The following is a 16,869-nucleotide window of genomic DNA, read 5'->3' on the forward strand; positions in this document are numbered from 1 at the left end:
TCCTTCAGGCTGGGAATTTTGAGTATGTGGACATGCAAAAATGCTAGACCCTGGAGTGGAGGCATAGAAATCATGGAGACCTGCTACCGCTCTTCTAGTTTCCCCAGGTGCAAAGTGAGATGTAAGGACTGTAGAAGAGAAGGATCTCGCCTTCTCTCAGGACCTCTCATTTCTCTGGGCTGCCTGGGAAGAGGTGCTACTATGACAGGTGTACCTTGGCCGGATGGAGGAGGGGAGTGCCATGTTTATAAGGTGCAAGATAAAATAGGGGTTGGGGCCGGCACTGTGGCATAGCGGGTAAAGCCGCTGCCTGTGGTGCTGGCTACCCATAAAGGTGCTGGTTCGAGACTCTGCTGCTCCACTTCCGATCCAGCTCTCTGCTGTGGCCTGGGAAAGCAGTAGAAGATGGCCCAACTCCTTGGGCCCCTGCACCCGTGTGGGAGACCCCGAAGAAGCTCCTGGCTCCTGGCTTCAGATCAGCGCAACTCCTACTGTTGTGGCCAGTTGGGGAGTGAACCAGCGGATGGAGACCTCCCTCTCTCTCTGCCTCTTCTTCTCTCTCTGTGTAACTCTGACTTTCAAATAAATAAATAAATCTTAAAAACAACAACAAAAGATAATTAGGCCTTCATCTTCTGGTGTAGTAAGCTTGCAGATAATTTCTAGAATAAAGCATTAAGTAATAGCAGTTGGCACATGCTCTTTAGAATTATGGAGCTCAGTGGGAGGAGAGGAAGCCAAACTCCAAACCCTGACGTTCATGGGGAGCGGGAGTAGGGGCCCAGGGGCTGCCGTAAACGCTTGCTGATTTTCATCACACGCCTTCTAAAGTCACCTTTGATAAGAAGCAAGAATTTACCCAGAAATACAAGTCAACGCATTGTGCTGTCCTGGAGTCAAGGCTGGAGGGCGCTAACCGTTCAGCTCTGAGTCTGCCACTTGTGCAGGGACTGTGTTCCAGGCAACGGAGCAGCAGTGGGGTCACAGGTTCAACATTCCCGCAACATTCACAAGAGCAGGGTGCCGCAGCTTTCCTTTAGCTCGGTGACCTTTCCCCTCTGACTGCGGCGTCACACAGGCCTGCGTGCTGGGCAGCAGCAGGGAGCCCACCACATTTGGGAGATCTGGCTCAGGAGTCGTTGACTGGGGATGCTGTCTGCTTTGAGAGACATCTGTTTATGTGGTTTGTCACCACATCTCTGTGTGGATGAGGCCTTGCCAGCCACTCTTGGGTAAAGATAGCATTTAGAAATACCCCTTTCAAACACCGTGTGGCTCTTATCACTCACTGGAGCTGTGTGGACACAGGCAGAGGAGCAGGCATCGCCACGCGTGCAGCCAGCAGCCAGCCTGCTGAAAATTCTCCTGGTCATCAGACGTGGAAAATGATAAGCCAGGGGCCAGCGCTGTGGTGGTAGCAGGAAAAGCCGCCACCTGCGGTGCTGGCACCCCAAATGGGCACCAGTTCGAGTTCCAGCTGCTCCACTTCCGATCCAGCTCTCTGCTATGGCCTGGGAAAGCAGTAGAAGAGGACCCAGGCCCTTGGGCCCCTGCACCCACATGGGAGGACCCGGAGGAAGCTCCTGCTTCCTGGCTTCAGATAGGCTCAGCTCCGGCCATTGGGGCCAACTGGGGAGTGAACTGATGGATAGAAGACCTCTTCTCTCTCTCTCTCTCTGCCTCTCCTTCTCTCTCTATGTAACTCTGACTTTCAAGTATATGAATAAATCTTAAAAAAAAGAAAATGATAAGCCAGAGTTAATTTTCATTAAAATCTAGAAAAATATACTCAATAATACAATCATACAACTATAAATGAATCATAGACATTTTCCTTTTCTGATGGGAATATCATAAATCAGAATTTATCAAAATTCCCATATTTATAGGGTACTAATGTTTCATATAGGTTCTGCATTCTAAATATCAACATGACAAAAATTCAGTTTTGGAATAAAAAAGCAATAAAATTGAGTATCATGGAAAAAGCAAGCAAAGCAGTGTCAGGCAGTTAATGAACACGGGGTGAGCGTTTGGCAGAGCAGTTTAGATGTCTCTCGGGGTGCCTGCGTCCCATAAGAGGTCCTGGGTTTGAGTCTCAGCTCTGCTTCCTGTCAACGTGTGCCCTGGAGGCAGCAGCTGGTGGCTCGAGTGCTTTGATCCCACGTCGAGTTCCTGATTCCTGGCTTTGGCCGGGCCCAACCCCAGCTGCTGCAGGCCTTTGGAGCGTGAACCAGGAATGGACGCTCTCTCTGTGTCTGTCTGTCCTTCTCCCTGACTTTCAAACAAGAAAATAAATGTGTAAATAATAAAGTGTTGATTTATTATTCTGGATTTTGTGGTACGTGTCAGCTTTTTAAATTTGGAATTTGTTGTGATTTATTATTCTAAGTATTCATTTTGTCTCTAATATGGCTTTTGAATTCCATTTCTTGAAAGAAACCATGGCTCCCTCCCCAATGTAGAAACTGGATCTGCCCCTGGCTGGAGAGAGTCCAGTGTAGACCGACCAGATTTAGCAATTACAAATATTGGCAAGTCGTTCATCTTGAATTTCAGCTCAGCCAGGGACAAGGGAAGGTGGGGCGGAAGAGGGAGCGAGCTGGCTGCAGGAGTCGCAATGAGACAAGTGCTGGGGTTCTCGAGGCCAAGAGCCAGGAGGGTGCCTTCCAGGGGGCTCCTCAAGACAGAACAGGTGGCACAGGCACATGAGGTCCCGATGTGAGGGGTCTGGAAGTCCTGGGTAGGGGACTTTGCCTTCACCGAGGCTGCAGGGACCCACACTAAGAATTTAAGCCCGGGAAGCACCAAGACTAGCTGAGCACCTTAGAAAGCTGGTCTGCCAGGGAAGGGTGCCCTGTTGTCCCAGCAGAGGGGTGCAGCGGTGTCGCCTGGTCTCCTTCCTTACCTGTTAACAGCTCCCCAGTACCCTGTCTCCACAGGGCTGCTGTGGTGGAATTGGAACTCCTTGACACACAGCGTCTGCGGCTGTGGGTGGGCAGGCTTTGACTGACAGCCCTGGGGCAAAGAAGGAAGAGACAAGGAAAGCCCAGGTGGATCTGCCCTTGCCCCTCACTAGCACGGGGGTGGCCAGCTTGGATTTCCCGAGGTCATCAGCTTCCTCGGTAATGGCAAGTCAGAGCAGCCTGGCCTGGCAGGCGACAGCATCTGTGGGCTCCCCAGAGCTCCAGACTCCCTTCCACATCTGATCCCATGGGGCGAGGGTAGTGAGGGTAGCGGGGTGGGAGGGGTGAGAGAGCGCAGAGGTCAGGAGGTAGAGGCTTTGGAACACTTGCACCACTTCTGTGCTGGAAACCCAACCCAAGGAGAAACACTAGGTCTAAACTGACCGGTTCTGGGCTGGATGTTTGGCCGCATGGTCAAGGCACTAGGTCCCCCCCACCCCCGTTGCAGTGCCTGGGTGGGATCCCCAGCTCTGGTTCCTGACTCCAAGTTCCTGCCAGTGTAGACCCTGGGAGGTAGCAATGAAGACTCAAGTGCCTGGGTTACCACCATCTACCTTCGAGACCTGGGGTGAGTTCCTCATTCCTGGCTTTGGTCCAGCCTTGCCCTAATCACTGTGCTCATTTGAAGGGCGAACCAGCAGATAGGAATTTTCTCTCTTTTTAAATAAAATAAAATGAAATGATTTGGATTTAAAATAAATGCATAAATATATTTCCCATTTCTGAGAATTTTATCTTTTTTTTTGGCTTTATTTTCAACCTACATACAATTTTAAACATCCTGACCTAAGTGTATTTATCAAGATACCTAAATATTTCTATTGTTTCGGCTTTTAAGTCCTTATTTGCTTCTCAAAGCGAATATTCATCAGTAACAATTACATTAGTTTCTTTTACAGATTCTTTCTCTGTCATATTTCCTAGCGTGGTAAAGTCCTCCTAGTGACAGATTCTTACCCAGGTGCGACCTAAACGACCCAGATCGGCCGGATTCGCTTCATGCAGACTTTGTGGTAGGGCCCCACCTTGCTCTACCCAGTGGATCCTCATCCCATAGAGGGCTCTGGGCTCGGCAGCCTCCAGAGTGGGCGATTTTGCCTGGGCTCCCACACTTGCGTTAGGAGTGGGCAGCTGCCATTCTTTCGTGAAGAGGAACTGGTCCGGCCCCACCGGACTTGATGATTCCTGAAGCTGGAGTCAGTGCTGGGTGGGGATGGAGAACGGGAAGGCAGGAGAGACCCGCGATCAGCTCAGCGCAGGCTGCTTCCTCGCCCCTCCCTCCCTCCCTCAGCAAACGGAACACTGAGGTTTCCTGTTCACCAAGCGGGAAAATGATGGCTCCCTGGTTCTGGAAGTCCCAGTTCTCACGTTAGACATAACCCCGTATCTAAGAGCCACGCCAGAGTTTGATTGCAGTTCTGGGGAGATGCACTTACAACTCAATCTCTGTTCTTTTTTTTAAATGAAGGGTCAGGCACCAAGGCTTGGGATATAGAGAAATCCTTTCTTGCTGTTTCCCCTTCCTCCTGGTGTAGGGGCTCAGGCTTTGCTTAAGAACAAAGGGCATTTTTGAATTGCTTGGTGTGTGCCTGGGTCGGGGCTGAGGGCTCCCAGGGAATCATCTAATCATCATGCCATGCCCATGTGGTGAGTATCCAGTAGGTACCATCTGACCATTTTGCAGGTGAGTGGACAGGTACCGAGCCCACACGCTGCATGAGGAGCTGCGCACATGCCACATGGTCCCTTCTGCAGGCTTCCTGCTGCCACATCTTGCCCTACGGCGAAAGCCAGCTAAGGACGCGCGTCTGAGCACATGGGCTGTGTTGCAATCCTCTCACGATGTGGGCTGGCCTCTGAGCCCGGCGGCTGAGACCATGTTAGGAAAACAGCCCCCATCTCTCACTCAGCACAGACTTGGGGACACGGGGTGGGAAGTGGGGGGACCCCAGAATCAAGAGCAGTTCTTTCCCCTTTCTGCAGAGGGCGTGGAGAGGTGTCTCTTAACCTCTAATGAAGGTCTCTTCTCTCCTAGGTGCATAGGAATAAACCATGCAGATTAAAGGAGTAGTCACTATGTGACAGAGCCATTAGCTCACTCCAACCCTTACAGTTTATTTTACATATTTTGTGGAGCTTCAAAAAAGTCTTTTTTTTTTTTTTTTTGACAGAGTGGACAGTGAGAGAGAGAGATAGAGAGAAAGGTCTTCCTTTTCCATTGGTTCACCCTCCATTGGCTGCTGCAGCCAGCACACCGCGCTGATCCGAAGCCAGGAGCCAGGTGCTTCTCCTGGTCTCCCATGGGGTGCAGGGCCCAAGCACTTGGGCCATCCTCCACTGCACTCCCGGGCCACAGCAGAGAGCTGGCCTGGAAGAGGAGCAACCAGGAACAGAATCCGGCGCCCCGACTGGGACTAGGGTGCGGGCGCCGCAGGCTGAGGATTAGCCTAGTGAGCCGCAGTGCCGGCCTTCAGAAAGGTCTTAAGTAGCTTATCCAGTATCTCAGAAAAGGGATCCAGGGTTTATTTAAAATTTTAAAGACTTATTTATTTACTTATTTGAAAAGAAGAATTAGAGAGAGAGAGATCTTCTATCTGCTGGTTCACTTCCCAGATGGCAACAACAGCCAGGGCTGGACCAAGCAGAAGCCAGAGCCAAGAGCTTCATCCAGGTCTCCCACGTGGGTGGCAGGGGTCCAAGCACTTGGGCTCTTCTTCTGCTGCTTTTCCCAGACCATCAGCAGGGAGCTGGAGTAGAAGTGGAGCAGCTGGGACTCAAACAAGTGGCCCATAAGAGATGCCAGCATGGCAGATGATGGCTTTATCCACTTCACCACAACGCTGGCCCCAAGAGCTGTGTTTATTCCAGGAAGCTGTGTTTGGGGAGGAAGCTGTTCATTTCCTGTCTTTACATTGCCCTAAACCCTGACCCTTGGATTTCGTGGTCAAGTGTGTATAAAAAGCTTAAGCGGCCACTTCAAAACCTGCCTGCTCCTCTTCTGATCCAGTTCCCCCATAGTGCACCTGGGAAAGCAACAGAAGATGGCTCAAATGCTTGGGTCCCTGCCCCTACGTGGGAGACCTGGATAAAGCTCCTGGCTCCTGGCTTCGGCCTGGCTCAGTCCTGCTGTTGCGGCCATTCGGGGAGTGAACCAGCAGATGGAAGATCTCTCTGTGTCGCTCCTCTCTCTGTAACTCTCTGCCTTTCAAATGAATCAATCAATCTTTAAAAAAAAAAAAAAGTTAAATAATGCACCTTCTGGCCCAAGAGCAAGGATTCCAGGTTCTGCTCCCAGCACTGCCGCTGGCTGTCTTCGGCACCTCTACTTTCCAGTCTCGCCTTCTCTCTCTGCACTGATCAAGAGTGGAAGCACTCTGCGGCGCTGGCATCCCGGGTTCTAGTCCTGGTCGGGGTGCCGGGTTCTAGTCCTGGTTGCTCTTCTTCCAGGCCAGCTCTCTGCTGTGGCCTGGGAGGGCAGTGGAGGATGGCCCAAGTGCTTAGGTCCCTGCACCCGCATGGGAGACTGAGAGGAAGTACCTGGCTCCTGGCTTTGGATTGACACAGCGCCGGCCGTAGCGGCCATTAGGGGAGTGAACCAATGGAAGGAAGACCTTTCTCTTGGTCTCTCCCTCTCTCACTGTCTAACTCTGCCCGGCCAAAAAAAAAAAAAAAGAGCGGAAGCACTGCTCAGGGGAGGAGATGGAGGAGAAGCAAAGAAATCTTGCATTCAGGAGAGAAGAAAACATTCCCTGTGAAGTGACACAAAATGACGTGTGGAGAGCACCCAGCATGTGCCTGGCACACAGTAGGTGCTTAGTAGCTCTGTGCAGCTTCTGGGAGATGGATTGAGCGGGAGCCAGGGGCACCTGCAGAGTCCCATGGGACTGGTAGCTGGCAGGCAGGGCGTTGCCTTCTGAAGAATGCTTTCATGACTTTGCCTGCAGGGCACGGCTGGTGGCAAGCCACGGCTCTCAGGAAAGTGACCTCACTGGGGTTTCTCTGTGTGGACACAGGCTTGTCAGACAGTCTCATTTGCATGGTGATTTTTTTTATTTTCCCCAGAAACTGCATGCCAGGACCCGGGAGAAAGAGGCATTTCTTAATAACGATTAATCAGCTCCATCACAAAGACGGATGAAAAGAAGACATGAAAACAATTAGGGAAAAGAGGTGCTGAAGAAATGAGGAGAGAAATCACTTCCACCCAGTCGACGCTGACAGCATTTCCGCTGATGCACCTTCATAAAAGTGACCAGCCCTTCCCACATGGGAAAGAGCAGGGCGACAAGACGCGGGGAACAGTTGCCCGGCGCGGCGAGAGCCGAAGCGAGAGCCGAAGCTGATCGTCCACCCCCGAGCGGCTGCGAGTCCTGCTCCCCCGAGGCCGCCTCCTTCAAGGTGCCGGGGGGAGATGGGCAGTTGCGACCATGCTGGGGCACTGGCTGCTTTGTGGAGAGGGGACGGAGACCCTGCACAGGGTGCACCTCCTGGGGCCTGAGCAGACAGCCGGCAGGGAGGGCAGGGCAGGCACCTGACATCTTTCCTATCATGCTTTTGTTCCAGGAACTGCACTGGGCACTTTAATGTGCCACCTTCTTTCTTGCAGTATCAACTATCTCTTTAAATGTAAGGCATGCTGCTGGTTCTGTGGGACCCGATCAGGAGCAGGTGCCTGTCTGACTGGGGGTAAGGGTTGTCAGTGGGGCAAGGCAGCAGAGAAGAGAACGGGCCCCAGGACCCATCTGCCTTCCTTCAAGTCCTGGCTGGCGTAGGGCGCCTTCCCGCCTCTGTCTCTGTTCTCTTCTTGTTGAAATGGGACTGGAATGGGGGGCCTGTGAACCCTGGATGAGACACTTGGTAAGATGTTTGGCAGGTGCCTGGCACCGGTGGTATGTCTGGCCCGTGCACCCTCTAACTGGCTCAGGGTGCCGGAGTTGCCTTTAGAGGGGCAGAGCTTTGGGGGTGCCCCACACACGCCCCTGCCAGTGGGGTTTCTGTCCTTGCTTGGCCAGAAAGAGGTTGAGACAATGGAAGAAGGGCCTCCGGTGTGATGGCTGCCTTGTGGCAGACTCCCGGTACACACCTGTGTGCTCACTGGGAAGCAGATCCAGCTAGGGCAGGACGAGGATTCTGTTTCTTTCTAGAGCAGGGGCCCAGGGCCCACGATGGGTCGTGGGGGAGGAGCAGGAACAGCTCTTCAGAGTCACAGCCGCTGTGACTGTGGCCGGGGGTGGGAGGTGGGAGGAGGGCCTGTGCAGCCCCTCAGCTAATTGTGTGAGTGTCCTCCTCTCTTCCATGTCCACACTCACCATCCTGACCCCAGCACACACGGCTGCAAGCATGGAGGGTGCCGGGCAGGGGCTGGTCTCGTCACGTGTGTGGACATCAGACCCACGTTGAAGGCTGGGCTCTGCCTGTGATGCTTGTGCCACCCGGAGGGTGGAAGGAAGATCAGAGAAAGAGAACACAGCGAGCTGTGCCACGGTGGATTATGCACTTTTCTCTGCGCATCGTAGGATGCGATTTAGGGTGGGTAAGGGAAGACGCAGAGGGACAGAGGCAAGGAAGGCGAGAGGGTTAGAAGAGGCAACTGCTCTGCCTAGGAATGAGCTGGCTGCAGACGCGTCCCTGTCATTCGCTGGCTCCAGGAGGAACAGACGAGAAGCCTCCAGCTAGGACTCCCGGGGGGCTTGCGCTCCCTAGCTCCTCACCGGGAGTTAGGAGGAGGGGGCATCATTTTGCAGGAGGTGAAATCTGCAGAGCTGGCACAGCACTGACTTTAAGCAGAGGCACATTAGGAGATTATATAAGAAAAGGGTGTCTTCTATTTTGGGGGCAAACATTAAAAACCAAATGTGCTTTCATGGTTTTTCAGATCTGTTGCCTAATTCCTAGGGCATTTTTCCGATTTGACTTATTAAAAACAATGCTCTTCACTCCTGTTGACAAAGTGAGCTGTGTTGAGTCATAGAAGAGTGATATACACACAGATCTCCACGCTGGGACCCAAGAGAGAGCTGCATCGTGCCCTGGGGGGGCAGTTGAGGAGGGAGTGGGGGTGTGTGGGGAGGAGAGGGCTCATATTTGACTGACTCACGGAAGAAGGAGGAGACACACACCCCTGAGACTCCACTGGCTGAGGTCTTGAGTCTTGTTCTCTCTTGGCCTGCCCTGCCTGGTCCCCAGGGGGTGTGGGTCAGGAGTCTTCTCTTCATCACTCTCTACGCAGGCTGGGCAGCTGACGTGCACCCCTGTGTGCAGGATATGAAGGTGCAGGGTGTCCCCCTCTGGCTCCTGGGCATCACGTTTGTCCTGTGCTCAGGGCACCTCCGTGGTCTCAGGAGATGTCCGATCTCCATGGACATGCGCCACCTGCAAGAGAGTTTCCAAGACATCCAAAGAGCCATAGTGAGTACGGGCCGGGGTGAGGGCTGGGCCGGGGGCGTGCTACCTTGAAGGGCAGGGTCCTGCTCTGAACACGGGCGTGCTCAGCACTTGCGTCTGCTCTTGTTTCCCTCCACAGCAAGCCAATGACACCTTCCAAAACATCACCATCCTGTCTGCACTGGACAGCCTGCAGGGCATTAAGGTACTGGCCTGTGTCTGCTCTTTGCTGCATGCTCATCTTCATGGTCAAAGGGCCCCTTGGCTGAAAAAGAAGTCCCCACTCTGTCCCCTTCTCACCCCTATTCTCCGGGCTGTCCTCTGTGCACAGGCGTCTTATGTGCAGGGTAGGAGTTGGGGAATACTGTGGTCCCTGGCAGTCTGAGCAGTGCCACTGCCCTTGAGCTCACGGAAATGCCGGTGCTCCGAGGGCACAGGATGTGGTGGCTTGGGAGTGGTTTTTGAAAGAAGGGGGAGCTGAGAAAATGAACCGTGACTTAAAAGCTAAGGACAGTCTAGATTAGTGGATTGGCACGGGGCATGGGTGTAAAGTCAGTGAGGGCAAAACCTGCACCAGGGACAGTGAGGTGGCAGGTTTGTGATACACAGAGCGTCGAGGGGAGTGGTAAGGACCGAGGAAGAGAAATCTCCTGGAGGCAAGGGATTTGAAAAGCAGGCTGAGCTCTAGTCCTGTAATCAAGGCAATGGTTGCTTGGTATTTTTGAGCCCAAAACTCTATGGCCACAACATGTTTTAGAAAGACTGCCTGGTGAGGTTGCCAGGGAGGACTCCGGTGCAGCTGTCCAGGCAAGCGGTGCTGAGTGTACTGTACCTTGCCGGGGATAATTCACTCTACAAAAGGGGCCATGAGTGGTGCTTTCATTTATTTTTATTTTATTAGCAACAAAGAGAGGGAGAAGGAGTGAGAGGGGGAGATCTTTCATCTGCTGATTCACTCCCCAAATGTCCATAACAACCAGGGCTAGTCTGGGCTGAAGCCAGGAGCCCAGAACTCATTCTGGATCTCCCATGTGGGTGGCAGGGACCCAGGCACTTGAGCCGTCACCCACTGCCTCCCAGGTGCACTAGCAGGGAGCTAGATTGGAAGTGGAATAACCAGGATTCAAACTGGCACTCCAATATGGGGTGCCTGTGTCCCAAGTGATGATTTAACTCACTGCACCACAACACCTACCCCAAGAGTGAGCTCCTCCAGTCCTTGAGAACATTCTAGAAAGATCTGGCTTTTCAGGAATTTATGTGACAGAGTGCAAGGTCTCTGTAATGAGCGATTTCCTCACCGTCTCCACATAGGTCAGGGAGACCTCCATAATTCTTCCAGGCAGTGACTCATTTGTGGAGGGTAGATGTACCTACTTAGTAAATCATATTCTAACCAACTGCATAAGAGACTCCTTAGACGGCATGGCTGGGAGGAACGCCATCTATTCTTAGGCCAACACTTTCAGATAAGGACACTGAGCCCTTGGGAGGGAGAAGGACTCGCTGGTGGCTAAGCCAGCTGTGGAGCCCCATGCATGCGCCTCCATCTCCAGCTTCCTTCTCCTGGATCCCGGAGCTCTGGAGCAAGGAAAGGAGCTAACGGGGATTCAGATCTTCATCATCATCCCTCTCTCCCTCCTGCCCTTCCTCCCTTCCTGTTTTCTACCCTGTTCCTATTTGTAGAGCCACAGAGTTTGGTATCTCAGAGGCGGGTTAAGGGAACCAGCAGCGGCAGAGGAGGAGATGGGTTTTGTGTTGCGAATAGAGTTTGAGGCCATCTAGGAACAGCTGTCTTGGGGCCAAAGCGATGGTGCTCCTTTACCACTAATGATGATGGATGCCCTGTCCCGTCCCTGAACCACTCCCTACTTAGGCTGAACGGTAAATCTTCTGCGGCATCATTCACCGGCTCTCTCTGCAGTGCAAACTATCAGAGAGAAACTGTGTAGCCAGCTTGTCTGGGTGGTGCCTTCTCAGTTCTGCACCCTGCAGGCAGTGTACCTCCCCTCTCCCCGGATGTACCCATCCTGGCAGGTGTCAGTCTGCTCTCTTGGAAATTTCAGCCCATTCTAGTCATCTGTGGAGTCTAAAAAGGCCACATGGGAAGGGAATCCAGTGGGGGGCACTGAGGCAGGCTCGCTGTCCTCATGGTGGGAGGAGGGACTGTTGGGCGCCTGGCATGCCACAATCATGGAGTGGAGGTGGCCTCGAGGCACCACAGAGAAGCCGGCTTCAGCTTCTGGATGTAGGAGAGTGTTTTCCAAGAAAGCTGCTTGGCCATCAGCCCTCCGCAGAGGGAGACGCCCGGTTCCTGGAAGGACGTGAGCAGAAGTCGGGGACGCTGTGCTGTAGCTGCTGGATGGAGAATTCTGGTCCCCGACTGGCTTCCAGCCACGTTCTTTGTTAGCCTATCTCTTGGCCATATGGCAAGAGGCGGGTAAACTGGGATCTCTGCTCATTGCTTGTGTCCTGGGCGGCTTTGATGTGGCGAGAGGAGAGGAACACTCTGAGACCGTTAGGAATTTTGAAAAATGACTTTCAGTTCTCTGCCTTCTTGCCGCCCCCACTGAGCTCTCCCAGGTCTGTCAGATGGAAGAACTGGGGGCCTGTGCGGCTTCTCTGCTTTGTGTCTGCAGCCGTTAGATGTGTGCTGCGTGACCAGGAGCCTCCTGGCGTTCTACATGGACAGGGTGTTCAAGGACCACCAGGAGCCGGACCCGCACATCTTGAGGCGAATCAGCAGCATTGCCAACTCCTTCCTCTACATGCAGAAGACCGTGCAGCAGTGTGTGAGTCACAGTGTCAGGATCCCAAGCATCTGCTTGGCGTCTGCCCCGGGAGGGCCCAGGATGCGCTGGCCCCAGCTGGAGGCTAAGGAAATCCCCTGCCCCGTCACTGGCAGGCAGGCGGCCTCTTCCAGGGGTCACTCTTCTCCCAGGGCCCCCTGATGGCCCATCAGACCTCCTGGGGGGACTGGCTCATGTCCAGTGTTCCTGAAGTGGCCCCTCCAGGCCTGGGAGAGAGATGTGTCCTGGAACCCAGTCTCACCAGTTGTTTCTGGCCTTTTGTTTCCAAACCACGTCTAGTCTCTTGGTTTAGCCTAGCCCTAAGGGTCACCCATGAATCCACTACGAGCTATTAAAATCCAGCATTGGAAAGGAAAACGAAATAAACAAAAACTTGGAGCACAAGTCCTAGCTCCATTCCTGCAGATGATTTCCTATGTGACTGTGTGGGAAGGACTTCATCTCTCTGGGGCTCAGAGTCTCAAATTGTTATAGGCCCCTGTCCTACTTGCATTAGCATGACCATGAACTTCAATGGATTCATATAGCCAATTATTTAATTCATTATCTCAGTAAATTTTTTTGCTGAGTGCCTACCTTGTGGGATGTTGCATTCAGAGAGTGCAAGATAGAGGTGGTGTCTGCTGTCCCGGTGCTAACAGACTCGGGGGTGTAGATCCAGAAAAAGCAAAAGCCAATGGTCCCAAGCAGGCAGAGTCTACACACTGGCTGCACTCCCCGCTGGCCACCCTACCTGAGTTTACTCCCCTGGCTCTCACCCTGGGAGGGGGAGAAGTGGTACAGCTCACATGGGGGAGATGGCGGGCGGAAAGGTCCTCTGATGGGTGCTGCCCCTCCTCCATCACAGCAGGTGCAGGGACGGTGTCACTGCAGGGAGGAAGCCACCAACGTGACCCAAATCATTCACAACAACTATAATCAGGTAAGGTCATGAGGAAGGTGGGAACTGAGAGTAGAAGCTTGATCGAGAGGGCAGCAGCCCTGCAGCCTCCTCTGGACTCAAATTCATTCGTTTGCTAAACAAGTTTCAAGGGAGGACCTTGCTGCTTGAGTGTGAGTGCAAAGGGCTCGTTGGTCTTACTGAACTGGCTACTTCCCTGGGCTCCTCTCCTTCATCATTCCTCCACTAAGAGAGGGAGAGAGAGAGGGCTCCCACCTACTAGTTCACTCTCCCAATGCCTGCAGTGGCCAGGGCTGGGCCAAATGGAAGCCAGGAGCTGGCAACTCCATTCAGGTCTCTTGTGTGAGTGGTAGGAACCCAGTTATTTGAGTCAGTGCCTGCTGCTTCCCGGGATCTGTGTTGGCAGGAAGCCAGAGTCCGGAGCTGTAGCTGGGAACCGAACCCAGGTACACTGATGTAGGCTGTAGCTTAACCAGCATCTAAACTGCTAGGCTGAATGCCCACCCTGCACACCACAGCCTCACATAGCAGCCCTGACCTGTGTTATAACTTGCGGAAAGTGCACGCTGCTTAAGGTGGAGATGATGCAGAGGGAGCAAAGAGCAGCAGGAATCCCAGGCTGCTACGCTCAAGGTGTGGGTCCGGGAGGTGCCCCTGTGGTCTGCACCTGCCGTCAGGTCCCGGCCCGCGTGCTGCAGACACAGCGCTTCTCCTGTGGATGGCAGTGCAGAAGCAGTGTGTCTCCTGCGGCGTCTGCAGATCTTGCTACAGTGCAGATCTCTGGCTTGGTAGCTCAGTACTGAGGCCCGAGTTCTCTCCCAAATGAGCCAATGCTCGGATGTGGAAGGGGGTAGGGGTGCTTGTGCAGGGCTCTGTTTCTTTGTGGGGAGGTTGGGATATTGTTATGGCAACAGCAAAAAGTTGCTAGCTGTCCCTGTAGGCCAGGTGCTGCTCTCAACACTCTACAAGCATTCACACTTACTCTTCACGGCAAGGCGGTGAGTCATTGCCTGCATTGGATAAGTTAGGAAACGAGGCACAAGTCGGGTGAGCAAACTAAGTTCATACTGCACCTGAATGGTGAACACAGGGTTTGCTCCCACGCTGGCTGGCTCCACAAGCTGTGCCTGAAGAGCCCACTGCCTCCTTCCGGTCTGCAGAGGAAGGCGGTGGAGTACGCTAGGACACTGCGGTTCCAGTTCCAGCTCCGGGGTTCTCCTGCAGGGTGAGCTCGGACAGGACACTCGCCCTCAGGCCCTGGTGCTTTACTGTATCAGATGGGGACCCCAGACTGTCCCAGCACCATGGGGATTAAGACTTTCTGGGGGCCGGCGCCGTGGCTCAATAGGCCAATCCTCCACCTAGCGGCGCCGGCACACTGGGTTCTAGTCCCGGTCGGGGCGCCGGATTCTTTCCCGGTTGCCCCTCTTCCAGTCCAGCTCTCTGCTGTGGCCCGGGAGTGCAGTGGAGGATGACCCAAGTGCTTGGGCCCTGCACCCGCATGGGAGACCAGGAGAAGCACCTGGCTCCTGGCTTCGGATCAGCGCACCGGCAGTGGCGGCCATTGGAGGGTGAACAAACGGCAAAAGGAAGACCTTTCTCTCTGTCTCTCTCTCTCACTGTCCACTCTGCCTGTCAAAAAAAAAAAAAAAAAAAAAAAAAGACTTTCTGGGACAAGAGAAGCCAATGTGAGAAAGAAGACAAGCCAATGACTGGCCAGCAAAGAAGTTAATTTTTATTAGAAGAAGCCAACATGATTTGTGCACAAAAATTGGCGTTGCCTATAGGATGATGCTATGCAAATACATTGGATGATGAACTACGGGGCGAGTGGTTTGAGAAGGGGTGCAGGGTCTGGGGAGGCATGGGCTGACTGTGGCTTCCTTGGTTTCAGTTGGAGGCCCGCGTGGCTGCCGTCAAGTCCTTGGGAGAGCTCAATGTCTTTCTGGCCTGGATCAGCGAGAATTACCAAGACGGCTCTGCTGCCTGACACCAGGAGCCAGCTTAATCACCCAGGCCAGAACACCCCCGTGAGGCTTCCTGGGGGACACAGCTGACTTTGAAGGGGGAGGGACACGGGAAAAACCCCTGTGTGTCTCCTGGTGTTGACCTCCTGTGGACTTGGTGCGCTCATCTCTGCCGCTTGGAAGCTGTAGGGGAAAATCTGGGTCTGGGCAGATCTCGCTCTGCAGCTGAAAGCCCTCCTGGCTGGTCCCAGCCTGCCTGATCCCCGTTGAGACCGGCCAAATGGTCTGGTGTGGTGAGCCGGCCTGGGAGGGAAAGGTCCGCTGGCCCATAATTTATTGTGAGGTTGTTTATCCCATGTCTGCGATGTGGGCTGCGCGCTCTCCTGCAACGCACCTTGTCCTGATTGGAATAAACTCTGTGCTTTGCCTGTGAGTGGGAGTGTCTTCTGACCCAGGGCGATTCGGTCAAGGAATCCTAAATGCAGCCTATCAGACACGAAAGAACACAGGCAGAGGGGGAGACTGAGGCCCCAGAGCTGGTTCCTGCAGCAAAGGCTCTAAGCTCAGTGTCTTTGTCTGTTTCCATCTCCAGGACAAAGTCCCTGAGGCCGGGTGACTTCAGAAAGAGAAGAGGCTTATTTAGCTCACAGTTCTGGAGGTTTAAGGGCTCGGCACCTGCACTGGCTCCGGCTCTGGCTCGTGGTGGGGGGAGTCACACCCAGATCACACAGTAGATGGCTTCACCATGGCAGAAGCTCCTGGTGGGGGAAGAGATCGGATCTCCAGACAGGAAGCCAGATAGCGATTTGGAAAAGCAGCTCACTTTCTTGAGAATTAACTTGGGGTCCCAGGACTTTCCACTCAGCTCCCCCTCCTACGGGTCCCTCCACCTGTTACACGGCCACACTCAGGACCACGCAGCCATCATGTGAGCCCTTGCGGGAGAACACTCTAGACCAGACCCACACTGTGGCACTAGGTCTTCAGGTTCTCTTCCCAGCACCACCTGAGCGTCAGGAAGCCAGGACAGAAGGCTTCTGGCCACTGCTCCTCCTCCACAGCACCCCACGGCTGATGTCTTTCTTCTCTTTCCACTTCTCTGATTTTCTCTGTATTTGTCCATCTCTGTTATCTCTTTCTTACTGTTCCCAGCCTAGCTATGTCTCCCCAACCCTAATCCATCCACCACGAGTGCATGCCTGTTTCTGAAAGAGGGCAAGTTGTCATGGTGATGAGGCTTTAACAAGGGCAGCCCACAGGCACGGGGAACCCTGGGAAGAGGCCCAGGGCCCAGGCTCCTGTGGACACAGCCAGATGTCTAGATGGACACCCCGTAGACGATACAGGGCACAAACACTGAGCTTGAATCTTGAACAACTGATGTTTGCTGAGTACCTGCCAGGTACTGGGTGTGGAGGAAGCACTTACCCCGCCACGTCCTGGGCGGGTATCTGTACCGTAACTGGCTGGAAGCAGCGACCGGAGAAAGAGGGTGCACGGTCATGCCTTCGAGGGCGGAACAAGATCTCCGGAGACACAGCCGAGCTGCTTCCGATCCTACAGGGCTTGGAGCAAGGTCTTACCGTCTCTAAGTCTCAGTGTCTCCTCCGTAAATGGAGATATCAGTGGCAGTCTCCAAGGGTTGCTGTGAGCCGAGTGCGGTAGAGCGCCTCCAGGAACCTCGGTGCAGTGGGGGGCTACACGGAGCAGGGCAAAGGTCACTGAGGCAGGAGCCACGCTCTGCGCCTAGGGCTCCTCCTGCCTTGAATTGCTCAGGGCAGCCACGGAGCCTCTTGGGTCTTAGCTGTTGTCAGGTGGGTCCTGACTGCCCTGGACTCTAC

The 16,869-nt window shown here is 53.8% G+C and overlaps 1 protein-coding gene across 1 annotated transcript; it reads left to right on the forward strand.

Moving 5' to 3' along the window:
* The first annotated feature begins 9,108 nt into the window (after positions 1–9,108).
* Positions 9,109–15,197, forward strand: IL19 (interleukin 19). Its single transcript, XM_070056205.2, has 5 exons — positions 9,109–9,374; positions 9,490–9,555; positions 11,990–12,142; positions 13,008–13,082; positions 14,956–15,197. Exons 1-5 carry the CDS (start codon positions 9,231–9,233, stop codon positions 15,049–15,051), a joined length of 534 nt encoding a protein of 177 aa, XP_069912306.2. The 5' UTR covers positions 9,109–9,230; the 3' UTR covers positions 15,052–15,197.
* Positions 15,198–16,869: the final 1,672 nt, after the last annotated feature.

This window comes from Oryctolagus cuniculus, chromosome 13 (assembly GCF_051225735.1).
Source record: "Oryctolagus cuniculus isolate XC-2025 breed Fujian yellow rabbit chromosome 13, ASM5122573v1, whole genome shotgun sequence".
In the NCBI taxonomy this organism is placed as follows: domain Eukaryota; kingdom Metazoa; phylum Chordata; class Mammalia; order Lagomorpha; family Leporidae; genus Oryctolagus; species Oryctolagus cuniculus.

Bases quoted from the DNA above. Each gene is read 5' to 3' on its own strand.
- IL19 (XM_070056205.2), top strand. From the start codon at position 9,231: ATGAAGGTGCAGGGTGTCCCCCTCTGGCTCCTGGGCATCACGTTTGTC. The intron at 9,556-11,989 runs GTACTGGCCTGT...TTGTGTCTGCAG, and splicing joins ACAGCCTGCAGGGCATTAAG to CCGTTAGATGTGTGCTGCGT. The intron at 12,143-13,007 runs GTGAGTCACAGT...CCTCCATCACAG, and splicing joins AGAAGACCGTGCAGCAGTGT to CAGGTGCAGGGACGGTGTCA.